General features: G+C 36.1%; 1 protein-coding gene across 2 annotated transcripts in view; it reads left to right on the top strand.

Annotated features, from left to right (window-relative positions):
* TLK1 (tousled like kinase 1) overlaps nt 1-15,561 on the top strand; it is a 77,544-nt gene extending 61,983 nt beyond the window's left edge. For both annotated transcript variants that reach the window (XM_049814115.1, XM_049814105.1), the window contains exons 13-21: nt 2,240-2,337; nt 4,922-5,003; nt 5,280-5,371; nt 5,458-5,547; nt 6,302-6,471; nt 7,649-7,784; nt 10,301-10,412; nt 10,705-10,812; nt 13,810-15,561. In XM_049814115.1, coding sequence (XP_049670072.1) covers nt 2,240-2,337; nt 4,922-5,003; nt 5,280-5,371; nt 5,458-5,547; nt 6,302-6,471; nt 7,649-7,784; nt 10,301-10,412; nt 10,705-10,812; nt 13,810-13,986 — 1,065 coding nt within the window. In that variant the 3' untranslated portion in view covers nt 13,987-15,561. The remainder of the gene's footprint in view (nt 1-2,239; nt 2,338-4,921; nt 5,004-5,279; nt 5,372-5,457; nt 5,548-6,301; nt 6,472-7,648; nt 7,785-10,300; nt 10,413-10,704; nt 10,813-13,809) is intronic.
* The last annotated feature ends 215 nt before the right edge of the window (nt 15,562-15,776 follow it).

Consider the following 15,776-nt stretch of genomic DNA (forward strand, 5'->3'; position numbering starts at 1 on the left):
TCTTTGCTGGTTACATTTTTTTCTTCTTTCCTTCTGCATATGCTGTTTTGCTGTCTGCTCCTCTTCCTTTTCACTCTCCAGATGCTTTCCTGGTGCTCTTATTTTTGGTGCCCTGTACATGCTGCCACCACCAGTTTTCTTTTCCTTCTGCTCCCCAGGAAATTCTTTTCCAGCTAGCAGCTTTGGTCCTGGAGAGAGGCTCTTGTTTTCTCACTTCCTTTTATATAGCAGTGACCTGAGGCAGCTAAGCTGGTTCATTCTTGCTTAAAGGTATTCACAGCCTGAGTGTCCTAAATAACAGCTGGAAACAATGCAACCAGCCAGTTCTCTTTGGACTAACATTGGCCTATGAACCACATTTTGAGAACCACTGAATTGCATAATATATGAACAAAAAAGCCCAGAAGAGGCATAACTGATGGATTTTTTAATTTTTTTTTTGTCAGCCTTTGGGAAGAACATAGACAATTGTGTGTGTATAAGTGTGTGGCCTTTTGTGGGGGGAGAAAGGCTAGAATTCTTTATAAAGGACTATTGGGTTATGAGGAACTGCATATCATTTCAGGGTATTTAACAGAGAACTGCAAAGATGAATCTAAATACATTTTATTTAAAAAAAGTTTAACATTATATAAACAAGAAAAAAAAACCTCAACGCTTGACATTATATGTTAGAAAAACAAATGGTCCACCCAGATCTGCTAGCAGATCAATGTTACTTAGTCCAGCTTTTAAATTATTAGGAATTTTATTTTTGTTTTCTATACGGAGATTCATCTAGTGTCTTGTTTGGGGATGTGAGTTTTTTTTCCTTAGCTTATGGGCAGGGATTCAGGATATCCACTGAAATTGTCCGGTCTGGACTCCTCAACTCATTGCAAATGTGGTTATTTAATGTGTGGTTTAGATTATATAAATACAGTTGTTGTTTCAGGATGTGGTTTTATGATATACAATGTTTGGAAATATCAGCTTTACAGCATTTTCTCTCCCCTTTGCTGACTTCTGCCTCCATCCCCTTGTGACTTGTTGCCCTGTCACTTTTATTAGCACCACCAGGTTGTGCAGTCACAGTATAAATTGGACTGGAGAACTGATCTAGCTTCTTTCAAAAACCAAATATGGATCTTTGCGAGGCTTGCACTTTTTTTTTTTTTTAAAGCTAAACAAAAAAGGAAAAAAATAAGATTGATTAGTTTTCCAGTTTGGTTCACCATGTGGCTGTACAAGAGGCTGTGCCAAAATAACAAGAGATGATGTGGGGCACTGCTTCCACTGGCACTGCTACTAAAAAAAAAACGTATCAGATGCCAGGCCTTCTTTTTCCTTTTCAGCTAGAATAATTCCATAATTATGAGCTTTCTGGTATGGACTAATTTTGTCTCCCGTTTATTCAAACTTTCAAGTTCTAGAGGTACTGACTCTGAAATTGATATAACCCTTTCTACAGTGTCTTTCAATGAGTATACGTTTTTCACTTCGCGTATAGATATGTAGGTTTCCACAAATTAGGCATCATGAAGTCTTTACTTTTTAATCTGAATAAACAACTATTTCAATGTTCTCTAATATGTAGCATAAAGATGAGATAATTTTAAGTGCTGAAATTAGTTAAGGAATGTGCTCATACCTGACATGCTTCTTTTGAAATTGCACTCAAAATCTTAGGCAATATGTATTCTGCATTTGTAATTTTAATAAGTTGCAAATGGAAAAATCTTTTTAAATTAGCTTGGTTTTGGTGTCTTGTATCAACACCTTAAGAACGTTTCTGCTGTAATGACTTACTCTTTCATTCTTTGATTTGCACTTCAGCCTCCAAATATTTTAAACGTCTTTTCTTAATTTGTCGGTTTGTACCAAATCTGTAACTGCACATATCTCAGTTTTTTCTTCTTTGTACATCAATTTCAGACCGCTTCCCAGATAATTTCTCTCCTTGGCTGAGGTACAAAACGCAGCTGCTTCTCATTTCAAATAGCATCCCTACAGTGCAGAACAAAACTGTGAACATCCCATTACCTGTGGGTTCATGGACAGAAAGGTTCCTTGAAACAGGCTTTTGCCTTATCTTTCTGAATTTTTCTGGCTTTAAGAGAAAAGCAGTGCTTTCTTCTAGTTCAGCAGGGTTTTGTAATGTAATGTTCCTCCATCACCGCTAGTATTGATGCAGGGGTAAAAATACCCTTTTCAAATGGGGAGTAAATGAGCTTTTATATTCCATTCTTTTCATTTGCAGGAGGAAGCTGAAATACAAGCAGAACTTGAACGTTTGGAAAGAGTTAGGAATCTTCACATAAGAGAACTGAAAAGAATAAATAATGAAGATAATTCACAGTAAGAGACTTACTGTCTTAATTTTGCATGTCTATTTTTAAAATAATGCTCTGAAATCACATTTTACCTACAGAGGAGAGGCTTGTTCATAAATTTTTCTTTGGTTCTCTTTGTATATCTTTTAAACACCAACTTATTTAAACTTCAGAAAGAATAGAATTACTTATATTTAGTAAACTTACTAATGGTTTTATTGAATATGCAAGAAATAACATATATACACAGCTTATAGTGCAGGAGAGCTAAAACTTGCTAGACCATATTACTAGGCTAAAAAAAAAATCTTGTAAGGGAACCTAATGCAATTCACTTAGCTGACAATAATGCAAGAAAAAGGCTGGGAGGTTTGATGCAACAGGTAGGTCCCCATACCTACCCTGCAGGAATACAGAAATTTATTTTTACCATGTGCTATAGTGCTAATTGATAGCTAAATTGGTGTTGTGTTTTGGGTATGAAAAATAATTAGTGTTGATGCTTACAATTCAATGGCAGAATATTTTCCTTCAAAAATAAATGTCGTACAACAAATAAACAAGCAGTTCTTTACAGGTTAAATGATAATGTTTTTTAATCTTCAGTGTTTGCATTAGAAGAGTTTGGGGTTGGTGTTTTGGGGTTTGGTTTTGGGTTTGTTGGGTTTTTTTTTAAAAAAGCATCCTTCAACAAGAAGTAATAAAGGCCACAGAAAAGTGACAGGCTTTGACTGTGTAAATGTTGCGTATGTGGGGCAAAGAATGTCCAAATTACATTCCCAGTGGAAAACAGAGTTACAGGACATGGACAGGCAGAATACCGCAGCTTCACTGCTCGTTTTCTGCAGTCAATTTTGATACATTTTATGGTACAGAACAAAAAGCTTTAAACTGTGTGTTCATGTTTTTATGGGAGTTTAGGCTTGAGTATTTACCAACTGGCCAAGCTGCAGCTTACACTCATAATATAGAAGACAGAAGCAATGGAGAAGTAATTTAGGTCTCTAGCCCCCACTGTCTTTCCTTAATGCATCTTGGCAACTTGGCCATTTGATAAGGGGGAGGGTTTGAAGCAAAGCAGCTGTTGGGTCCTGACTCAAATCCTGTTGGGTTTTCAGCTTCCAGCAAAGTTGAGCCCTCTTTCTTGTTCTAGCAACATTCCCCTCTACATTACCCATGTATGCCCTCCCCAAGCAAAGTAGGCAGCAAACTCACCTGTTTGGCGTTCCAGCCTTGACAATGAAGAGTAGGAATTATTGCCCAGTTCAGAGGTGGGTAAACTTGTATGTCTGCATGTGGTATTTACAACTGCACTGCTATAACAGGACAAGTTGAGAGTGTAGGTTAGGGCTTCCCTGTCCGGTTTATAGCCCATGCGATGCTGGGGCTACCTGCAAGGTGCAGGTTCTGAGCCATGGAGAGCCACACGGAGTAGCAGAAGCAGCAGTGGAGAGGGAAGGTGGTAAGGTTCACAAGATTGGCCCTACTAGAAGCATATGTGTAATTGAAGAACCAAGAAAATATAAATCTAAATTTGTTGACTGTGGTTTTAAAGAATTGGGCTACTGGTCACATGACATCAATCACCTAATGATGCTACCTCTAAATTTGTTATTTCTTCTGCACTAAGTGCATTACTTACTGTTCATGAAGTTTTAAAAAATGTCTTTAGCATTGAAATATGTATTTTCATAGTGAGGAAAAGGAAAGTTTTATGTTTAAAAGGGGCACAGTAAGCAAGAATATGCATCTTCCCTCAAATACTTGACTATGACCATACCTCCAAAATGACAGAGAACATGGAAGGATGGGATGACCTGTTGGCAGACTAGCTAGCCCTAAACGCTTCCTTAAAGTTTTATATGGCGTGTAACTGGCAGCTGGCCCTGGATTCATGAGTATAGTTGTCTCATCATTGCACTAGAAAAGTGGTGAGTATTCACCTCCCTTCCCCCTGGTTGGATGAAAGGATGTATTTTGTCTTCCGCACATTTCAGGAGAGAGTATGATCCTTTTCTCTGTCTTGCAGCATCATTTGGTGTTTGGAAGGAGTGTTTTCTTCTTGCTTTTGATTAGAGTACAAGCAGATACTCAGTCCTTTGGTGTGTTTTCCCATATTGCTCTTTGTCATTTTTTAACTTCTTATTGTTATATAAAACCCATTTTCTTAAAAAGAGGCAGGTATGTACAACAGGCCTGGTTATGTTTCATGTGAAATTGGAAGACTATCCTCCTCGTCTGTTCCAGAAAGCTGAAGTTTGAGACTTCTGTAAAATTTGGCACAATGACGACAGAGGCCTTGTATCGCATGTTTAAATTTAATGGTGCTTGTCTTATCCTCACAAAAATAGAGACAAAAGTAGACAAAAATTTGCCAGAATTGACTGGTTTGATGATGGCGTTGTGATAGCATTTGTACACTAAATAGTCAAAAAGTACTGAAGTTGGCCATGTTGCATAGTTGTGCCATAAGGTTACACATGGTGTAATGTTGTTCAACATATATATTGCTAGTAAAAAAAAAAAGCTCCATTTGAGAAGTAAGAGATTTACATTTTAGACCCTATTTGTATACCTCAAATAGAATTTTTTTTTTTTTTCTTTTTGAGATTTAAAGATCACCCAACGTTGAATGAACGGTATTTGTTACTCCATTTACTTGGCCGAGGTGGCTTCAGTGAAGTGTACAAGGTAGAGTGTGTTGGGTCTGCTAAATCTAATGTTTGAACCATGTATGTTTGTACATTTGATTTTTGGCAGGAGGGAGGGGGAACTAAATAAGCAGAAGGATTGTAATGTGGTATACTCTTTAAACACTGGTTGAGCAAACTTCGATTAACCCAGGGAGGGAGGTAGCATTACTGTAGACTTGTGAATTGCATGCCATTTTTTTTCCCTCTCTTTATTGGGTGTTATTTTTATCATCTTTGGTTATAACTTTCCCATATTTGTGGGTTTCTTTTTTAGGCTTTTGATCTTTATGAACAAAGATATGCTGCTGTGAAGATTCACCAGCTTAACAAAAGCTGGAGGGATGAAAAGAAAGAAAACTACCACAAGTAAATATTAATGACTTATGCTTCATATGTTAAATTGAATAGCATTTTATTGATTGTAGAAGGTTAATGTATCCGTCTTCTTTTAGACATGCCTGCAGAGAGTATAGAATACACAAAGAACTGGATCATCCCCGGATAGTTAAACTGTATGACTACTTCTCCCTGGATACAGATACGTAAGTATATAAAATGATACATTTTCTAGAACTTGGCAATAGTTTTAGTGCCGTACATTAGATAAACAGAAATGAAGAGTATTTGAACAAAAATAATATGTTCTTATTTTCAGCCAAAGCGTTTAGGGTTTCCTTAAGGGGACTTGGAAACAAAACACACTAGTTGCAGAATTTTGTCTCGGCTAAATATTGCAGGCCTTCTACGAAGTGATGAAAAACGTGTTTTGCAACACCTGATTAACAAGCCCTACAGGATGTCCTGAGGGTGAAAGGGACATGCAGTGCTGTAATGTTTTTGGGCAGGGCAAGGGCTGCTGCAGTGTAGCTCCAAAAGGCTGCTGTAGCTTAGACAAGTTTTCCAAGACTAAATGACATCAGTAGCATTATTAGCCTAAGCTTAACCCCGGTCACTGGGCTGCACCTCTTTGATGAAATTGTGTCACATCTTAAGGCATAGTGAGTATATTTTTCTATTGAGAAACGTACTTACATAAATAAGGGGGGTTTTTTAAACTTAACCTCTTGTCAATATGGATGCATTTTCTCTTTTGGTGAATATGAATGTTCTGATTTATGTCAGTTTTCATAAGGTAGTAGTTATGCCATGTGTTCTATTAACAATTTCATTCATGTAATTTAATATTCAGGCAGCCATTCTTAAACTGGCTAGTATCAAACTAGGTTGTAATTTCTCCGTTTCCGATGGTACAGTTTGATATGTTATTTAATTTTGTCTCTCTGAATTCTACCCTAGGTTTTGCACGGTGTTAGAATACTGTGAAGGCAATGACTTGGATTTCTATCTCAAGCAACATAAATTGATGTCAGAGAAGGAAGCTAGGTCCATTGTAATGCAAATAGTAAATGCACTACGGTATCTCAATGAGATCAAGCCCCCTATTATACACTATGATCTTAAACCAGGTAAATGAGGAATGTTACGATTGAAAATGTCTTTTTTATTTTTTTTAATCCTCTATTTTGTTTGTAATTCATGCCTGAAAATACCAACATTATCTTCTCTATGTCACACTTACTGTAAACAATCGAAAACAGTGTGTGCTTTTCTTCCTAGTTTTATTGCCCAAATTATCTGTTTTTTCTTTGGGAAAATGTTTGTCATCACTTTTCTACTTTGTATTATTTTGGTTTGAATTTGTAGGAAGAAATCATATAGCACATAGATAGGTACATTGGTATTTAGCAATATAAACAGATAAGACCTTTAGTTGGCTGAGCCCTGTCTGATCATTGTGGAATGCTGACATGTAAATAATTTTTCCCTTATGTATTTCTTAGCCTGTAAAGGATTGAAATGGGTAATTAATCACTTCCAGCATCTCAGCATAAGCACTTCAAAACAGGACTTCACAGTTTTCTTTACAATGAGTAATAAGCATGGTAATAAACAATGTATTCCGTCTTGATTCCATGGCCTTTGTTTTACCACCTTGCATGAATGATGCTTGTATTCTTCATGTACTTTAATCTGCTACACTTCCAAGCATGGGGTTTTGTAATGTAACTCTTAGTGCCAGCCTGTTTGCTTGCTGCTGTGCAACAAATTGTTCATATAGATTTCTCTCATATGGTATTGTACAGAATGTATTCTTAGTCTCATTAGTTTTTGTTCTCAGAGGAACTTTATCAAATAACTTTTATATCAAGAAATTATTGTACAGCTTTAACACATGGAGTGAGATTCGTAGTACTGCAGCAGTTTCTTGGCACAATTTTGCGGCATATGCAAGCCCTGAAACCTGTAGTGTAGGATTTGTTCTGGGCAGAAAAATATGAAACTTCATTGTAACAGGTATACTGCTACGTTTTAGTGTTTCCTCACTAGATTTTGGTGTTTCCTCGCTGTCCAGCCAGCTCCCAGCTGAGGGAGCCATTTCAGATGATAACCTAGAAAGTTCCTGAGACTGCACTCAGATGTGTCATAATCAAGTTACTCTAGACTTGAGGATATAAAGATGATGTAAAGGTGTCACTTACACCTCATGAAGTTAGATGTTCCTGGAAATTGAGCCTGGTTTTGAAAATAAAGCATTCTGTTAGCTTTTTTTGAGGTAATTTTTTTTTTTTTCCCCCTGGATAGGTAATATCCTTCTTGTAGATGGAACAGCATGTGGAGAAATAAAAATTACTGATTTTGGCCTGTCCAAAATAATGGATGATGATAGCTATGGTGTGGATGGAATGGATTTAACTTCACAGGGAGCAGGAACTTACTGGTAATGCCTGGTTTGATTTTGCTGTTTAGACTCTGGGTCATTGTTCAGATTTCATAAATGGTCTCTTATAAAGCCAATTTGGAGAGAGAGCTAGGATTAAAAATATTAACATGGATGACAAAGATTTTTGTGCAGTACTGTGAATGTTGATATTACCAAATGTTAGAATGGTAACATAACAAGTAAGATAAGAGAGTGTGAGAGTGTTGGTTGGTTTTTTAATATACAAAAAAATAAAAATGTGGAGATGATCACTATGTTATAGAAACATGGTTTCCCTGAAGAAGCAGGTGTTTAATCTTTGGCTGCAGGTGGTTGAAGACGTTTGACAGAGCTATGATGATTAAGTGTGGGTGCTTAGTCCTTGGAAATCTTAGAGCAGGGATTACCAGCAGGTAATGTCCTTAGGACAAAAGAGTATTTACTCTTCCATCCTAAAGGTTAAAGACAGCTCAGCAGCTGTGATTTGTTTTCTGTATTCACTTGCATGCTTGTCCAAAACCCTGAAGTTTTAGAGCTGCCTACAGAACAGGAATGACAATAAGCATTTCATTGCTTACAGAAGAGCTGTTTCTAGAATTTGCTCTCTAAAGATGCAGCTTCTTCATGGCACAGTAGCTCCTTGAGCCTGGATGCATGGTAGGTGTGTCAGGGTGGGTGGAATAGGAAGCCTGTGTTGGCCAGGTTACTGCTTGTGAATTCATTGCTCTTTCTCTCCTCATTCTGCTTGTAGCAAGATCAGAGTCAAGAGCTGAAACCTAACTCTAAACAGAGAAGCCAGTGTCGTTCCCATTTGCTCCGCAACTTTTCCCATATTCGGAAGTTGCACATAGTAAAGTTTTTGACTTTTCCTTCAGATTTTTTAGAAAAGAAAACACACATACTCTTGCACAAATGCCAATGCACACATGCTGTGAAAAGATGATTACTCAAGTTGAAGCATTCTAGCAGTGTTAGGCTTTTGCTACTCTTTTTAATGCTTTACCTGTTTAAACACCAATTTAAATATTTTATTGTAGGAATGCATGTCAAAAAATTTTGGCCTTTGGTTTAATCTAAAATGCCACAGACGCTAATCTGTAAACTAAGGGATCAGAAAAGGTCTTTGACCATTATAGGTTCATGACGAATCTCTGCATTTCTAATTCACACTTTGTCTGAGCCCAAAATCTTCATTAAGGAGGGAAATCTTTTGAGTGAGTTTGAGGTGGGGGATGAGTCTGTTTAGAGCAGATTGCACAAACTGTGAGCAGCATAGTCCAGGAAGGGATTTCCTCAGTCACTGGGTCCAGTTACCTGCCTTTCCAGGCAGTTAGGTCACATAATCTCTTTTGTAAACTTACAGACGTTTGTATTAAATTTAGTTAGTGTTTTGTCCCCAGTAATCTGATTTGAAGTGTGTTCCGTAACCTCAGTTCTCTGATCATTAGAAACCTAATCCTCTAATTTACAGACTGTGTTTATTTGTGGCCAGTTTATACTTGTTTGTTCCTGTGCCAACACTGTCCTCCCTGAAGTAGGTTGTTTCCCTTCCTAGTACTTGCTCCTTGGTGTTTTTATAGCCTTCAGTTTTTTCCCCTGAATTGTAGGCACTCCATTCTTCAGATCATTTTAGTAGCTTTCTTTGCACTTGCATCACTTTAAGCTCATTTTTCTTGATTGTTGTAATCGGAGTTGTACACAAGTATTCCAGAAGATATTTTGTGATACTGTGTGAAATTCATATTTGTGTTGCATTCTTCTCATTTTTCTGCTTATTTCCATTTCTACAAATATTTCTTAAAAAAAATTTTTAAAGTCTTATATGCTATTGATGAAAGTGTCTGGTCTGTAGTTGCTCTAATAGTTTTGATGCGTTTTTCAATTTTAGATATTACAGTCAATAATACTTAACTGCACCCATATTGATAGTTTGGGAGATTTTGTTTGTTTTTTAAAGGAGGTTCCATTTTACCAGTTCTCCTGTAATTCAGGAGTGGCACAGGAACTTCCTAACTTTCAGCTCTTTAAGTATGACTTCCTGCAGATTATAGGAGTGGAAATAACCAGTCACCTTTGTCTACCATACACCCCTCTGGTTAATGTCATTATTCTTAATAAAAACTTAGCTAAAGGGCCTTTAAGCCATATCTACACCATCTTTGATTCCTAAGCAGGGCTTGCTGTAAAATGCCCTATATGGCTTTCATCTTTTCTTGCTCTGATAGATGGAGAAGGTTCATATTTAACCTAGGATCCCAATTAAAAAAAAATTACAATTAGTGAATTAGGTAAAGAATGTTAGTATTTGTGCCTGTATAAAATAGACCCTCTATTTGACTGACTGACTATACAAAAAACTAAAGTCAGTTTTGATGAGTGTGCAAGGTGTTGGAGTGCGGATCGTAAGGCAACTGTACAGTTGCCAAAAGACCACAAGACGTATGTGAAGTGTTTGTATAATTTGATATTTGAACAAGTTCTAGTGATGCCATGCATCTACTTGCAGACACTGAGATGCATGTTTTGTTTTCCAGGTACTTGCCTCCAGAGTGTTTTGTAGTTGGCAAAGAGCCACCAAAGATTTCTAATAAGGTTGATGTATGGTCAGTTGGAGTAATCTTTTTCCAATGCCTTTATGGTAGAAAGGTAAGGAAAATGTTGTTTGAAAGTCTTAGAGTTTTAGTGTAAATGCCTGTTTCCAGTAGACTATGAATGATAGTCATAAAGATGTGAATCTACATGGAAAATTACTTGTGTTACTTTTTGGTGGTGTGCGTTGATACTGCAAGAAATGTAGAAAATCTTGACAGAAACTTTTTTATTTACAGAATGGTTATCAGTTTGTATTAACAGTGCAACAACTTACTACAGCATAAATATTTATGAAATCAAAGTAGTTGGATAACTCTCACGAAAAAAATCATGTGCTTATTTTCAGCCATTTGGCCACAATCAATCACAGCAAGATATCTTACAAGAAAATACAATATTAAAAGCCACAGAAGTTCAGTTCCCTGTCAAACCTGTTGTAAGCAATGAAGCCAAGGTAACTTTTCTTATGATCTCTGAGTAACAGTTAAAACGTTAATCATAAAAGATTCAGCTGTAAAATTGCTGTTAACTTAAGAATGCTGTGGGATGTAGTAACTAAACATGTAGGAAAACATAATGGAGAACTGGTGTTCTATTGGCTTTATTTAAGCAAACTTACTCTGGGACTTCTCAAAATCATGTACTTCAAAGCAAGTCTATATATATATACACATTCCAGAAATTTGCAAGCAGTTTTAAAATAGGCTGCCTCAAATATGGTTTGCTTTGCTTTTTCCCAGAGGACCTTATGTGTCTCACTCAGGCTGTCTTGCTAGAAGTTCTTGTGAAATACTTCTGCTAACAGTAACAAGCTCTTTCTGAAAACAGTGAGTGTTATTGTCTGCAGCCTTATTGGCTTGAAGAACTATTTGACTACCAAATACCTGGAGGATATGCCTGCTAACACTTTTCCGCTTGAAAGGTCATAGTATGTGTGTATTAACTCAAAGCTGAGTTTAGAAACATAAATTCTTAAGATTAAGAATCTATAAGATATGTTGACGCTAATTCAGGAAATAAGACTGCCAAAATAGTTGATCTGCCACAAAGGTGTGGATGGCAATGTTTCCTGTATTTAAAAATCTTATTTTGAAACCTCTGTAGTATCAAACTCCTCTCCACAGACTAGCTATTCAGAAACAGGTTAAGGTGGTTTCCCAAATGATTGCTGCTCTGAGCATCTGTAACACAGATCCAATTCTGTGAATATGGAAGCGCATATTTCATATATTACTTGTTTGTAAAACTGTCCTAATTTTTGAAAGATATATTCAAGGCCATATGCAGTAGAGATGTGCTCGTTGAAAAAAATGCCAAGATAGTAGAATGCCTATTCAAGTTTCAGCAACTAATTAAACATACTTAGATTTGGGACACAAGCTGCAAAAAATTTAAGAATGTTAAGATTTAGCTTCTGAAGATTAAAAGGAAAGGAAACATATTTCTAGAGGCTGTAACTTCCCAAGAAAATGTCTTTTGGGTACATAAACCTGCTGTTATAATTTGTGGTATATATCCATTGGTTAGGCTTTCTAAAAGTAGTATTAGTGAGCAAGTTGCAGTTAAGGTTATGAAAATTTGATTGAAGAGTTGTAGTTTGTCCTGGGGTTTTTGTGTAGTTGAGTTTTTTGTTTGCTGGTTTTGTTTTTTCACCCCCATTTGGAAAAATTGTGTCCTTTGAACGCAGTTGACAAGTACACATCATATAACTGATAACATTACATATTAACAGTTTATATCCCTGTCTTTTAACTTTGCATTTCTTTGTCATTAGTAGTTTTTATATAGAGGATGTTGGGAAAGAGCAGACAGTTCAGCATGGAGAATTGGCAACTTATTTTACATTCTCTGTGTATTTCATGTTCTGTTTGTTTGTTTGAAAGACTAAAAAAAACTTTCAGTGTTCTCCACTCTTATTAACATTGTCACGATAGCTGAGAGAGGGAGAAATTATTCTCTGGTGGAAATGCTATAAAACAATTTCAGACTAACTTGTAAATTCAGACCATTTATGATGACTGTGTAGAATCCAAATTGTCTTTCAGATTTATAGGCCTGGCAGTTGGAAGAGAACAGCTTGTAAACTGAAATTCTGATTTGGAAAACACAGAGATGAAATAAATATGGAACCTGAAATGACATTATTAGTTAGTTTTCAGACTGTAACTGTCCTTTGATCCTCCTCACTTTTTCCTATTATGTGTAATGTTCCCCTTTGCATCACAGTAGTGTGTCTACAGTACCACAGAAGCATGAAGTATTCCACAAACATTTTATACATAAATTGTTACTCTGAGGATCTTGCAAACGACTCCTAAGAATTCAATGTTACGAAGGATTTATTGTAAAGAATTTAAAATCCATAATGTCCAAGAACGCATGAATGTATATTAACAGATGTGCATGATTTTTATTTCGTACCTTGTTCGTGCTGGTTATGTAATTGATAGAAGATAGAAGTAAATTCTAGCAGGATTCTCTGGAACTTGTATCACAGATTTTTTCCTTTAATCTCCAGTTTTTAATTGGAGCAAAGAACAAACAGCTGAACAGATTTATCAAAGATACGTAATTCTTTTAAATTAAGTTCTAAATTAAGTAATGATGTGCTAATCAGTTCTGTAGCAATAATAAGGATTTTCTATCATTAAATGTTGAAGCTGAAGCTCTCAGGAGACCAAATGTTCTGTGTATGCTAGACATAAGACTTGACAGAAACTTTCAGCACAAAATGATTGGCGTACATTGTATGGATTTAAACATAGTGTCTCAAGAACAGTCCCGAAGATAGCTACAGAATTTTTCAATTGATTAGGTAGTTTTAAGTGGATGGGATTGAGTTTTTTCTGGGAAAGGAGTTCCAGCTAGGTAGTGGTTTCTTAAATAGTCTGCTAGTTATTTAATGCCTGTTGAACTTGGCAACCACCATTGTAAAATTTCATGTTTTGCTCTATTCCATCATGGCACATGGTAATGCCTGCTTTCAAAGGTCAACTAAAGCGTTGAAATTCTGCCCCTGCATCTTCCATCTATCTTCATCTACCACACAGCTGAATGGTTTGAGAAGCTCTGTGGAACTCCTTTCTACTATTTCAATCCTCTGACATTTGCTTCTGGATTTTACTAAGCCATTCATAGATAACACATGCAGAAGTTTAACTGTGTGAGATGCTAATGTTTGACTTGTAAATATAGTTCCTAAACATGGAAATATATATTTAAAGTGTGATTATCTGAAGTCAATTAATTTGCTGATTTTTTTTTTTCCTGCTGTGATGTTACATTTTTTCATTGGGCTCAGTAGTAAAATTTTACACTGTCATTTGAATTGAATTACATATGAACAAGAATTTGTTTAGAAACTAGTTTATCCAGGAGGACATGCATATTTGCTTGTAAGCAGACATAATTATTTGGAATGGTATTGTAACTTTTTACATTTCTTTTCTAGGCCTTTATCAGACGCTGTTTAGCATACCGAAAAGAGGATAGATTTGATGTCCACCAGCTGGCTAATGATCCTTATCTTCTCCCTCATATGAGGAGATCAAATTCTTCAGGAAACTTGCATATGACTGGGCTAGCAGCATCCCCTACACCACCTACTTCAAGCATTATTTCGTACTGAAATTTCTCCAACCGAGGAATGGCATGATACCTTTGTGTAGTTTCCAGATGCAGACTTGAGCTTGAAAGCATTTGAGTGTTTTTACACAGGACAAGTTTGATAACTGTGTTTTCAGACTGAAGTCCTCCTACATAGTGTCATTTGTATGATTGGAATGGATCATGGACTGTGAATAAATGTACCCTTCTGAGAAATACCTTTAAACATTGAAGGATGACACTGCCTGTTACGCACTAACAGGTATACTGTGTTTAAGACTGAAGAAAACGTTTTTAGTTTTTTCTGGGGAACATTGTAAATAATCTTTTTAATACTTAAAGTACATTTGGTTGATACTGGAAAGTTCTAACACGAAGGGTAGTTTTTCATTATTTAAATAAAAAAGGGTAGTGAGCAAATTCGAAAACACAGGAAAAATTCCGTGCCTGGCTATAAACTAAATTAACTGCCGTCTTTCCAAGACATAGATCTTTCGAAACCAAAGGAAGGAGTGTGAGACGGTCATATGTTCTGTATCAGATTCCTCAGATAAAACTGTAGTATTTTATTTGGCAACTCAGGCTTGTACCTCCAAAAATGCGGTGGCGTTTCACTGAATTTTGATTGGAAGAGTGATATGGAATTCCTAGTAATTATTTCTCAAATAGATTGCTAATTTTGAAATCCGCTCAATTTTCTAAAAATACTATACTTGCTGTGGTATTGAAACTTGTGAAACTTTCCAGGCTTCTGATAAAAGCAAGCAACAGTATGAAACCAAATGCAAACAGGTCATGTATAATGTTCTATGCAGGAATAATGATAAATTCCCTTCTAGCTCTATTGTAAATTGTTGTACAGATGTCACATTTTCAGTTAAATTTCAGCAACTTATTCCTGTACAAATGTTTAAAGTATGGCTTTTTCTAATTGGATATTGTATTTTTTTTAAGTCTCCCTCAAGGCGCTTTTAATTGCTGCTAAATGACGTTGCTTTTAATTTTGCAAAAGAATCAAATGACCTCCTTAAGGTGCAAGTCAACTGTACGTTATAGAGAGATTAAGAGTAGGTAATTCATTAACAATCAAGGCATGTAAAACAGATCTGTGTTGGCAATATACAGTACAGTTCTTTAAGTCAGTTTATTGCGTTCTCAACCTGGAGAGCGCATTGATACTAGATGTAGAAGTTGCTCATGGTTATTCTCTATTTCTGGAAGTTCCTATCAACACGGAAATGTTTCTTGTGGCTTGTACAGATACTTTAAAATGTGAAACATTTTCTAACTGCCTTGTATGGTAGAAACTTATTTTTCAGAACAGTGTATCTCTCTCCCATTCACCGTTCTTTTTACTATCCCATTCTTGATGCTGAATACCTATATGTAATTTTGTCCATGTTGCAGAAAAAGGAGGCTGTATTACCACAGGTTTTCATTTAGTATTGTACAGTTAAACTGTTGCTCTTGTTTCTGATGTTGCAAGCCATTTTGTTTTCATTGTATATAAAGAAACATTAACTGTCTCTTTAAGATGCTGCTGAAATTGTAGAGAATGTAGCCAAAACAGTAATAAACAATGACAGTTGAAATTTCAGGGTTTTCTTTGTGTGTTTTTGCATTTCAACGAAGGGCAAATCAGCTAACCATATCACTGAGCTACACTTAGCTATTTAAAGCAAACTCTCTTTAATTACAAACAAAAGACCAATAATAGAATAATTAATTTAAGTAACATTGGAGGTGAAAGGGGAGGTTTCCATGAAACTTAAAACATCTGTTGTAATGAAGTTACCAAAACATCGTTTCACT

The sequence above is a fragment of the Accipiter gentilis genome, chromosome 1 (genome assembly GCF_929443795.1).
Source record: "Accipiter gentilis chromosome 1, bAccGen1.1, whole genome shotgun sequence".
In the NCBI taxonomy this organism is placed as follows: domain Eukaryota; kingdom Metazoa; phylum Chordata; class Aves; order Accipitriformes; family Accipitridae; genus Astur; species Astur gentilis.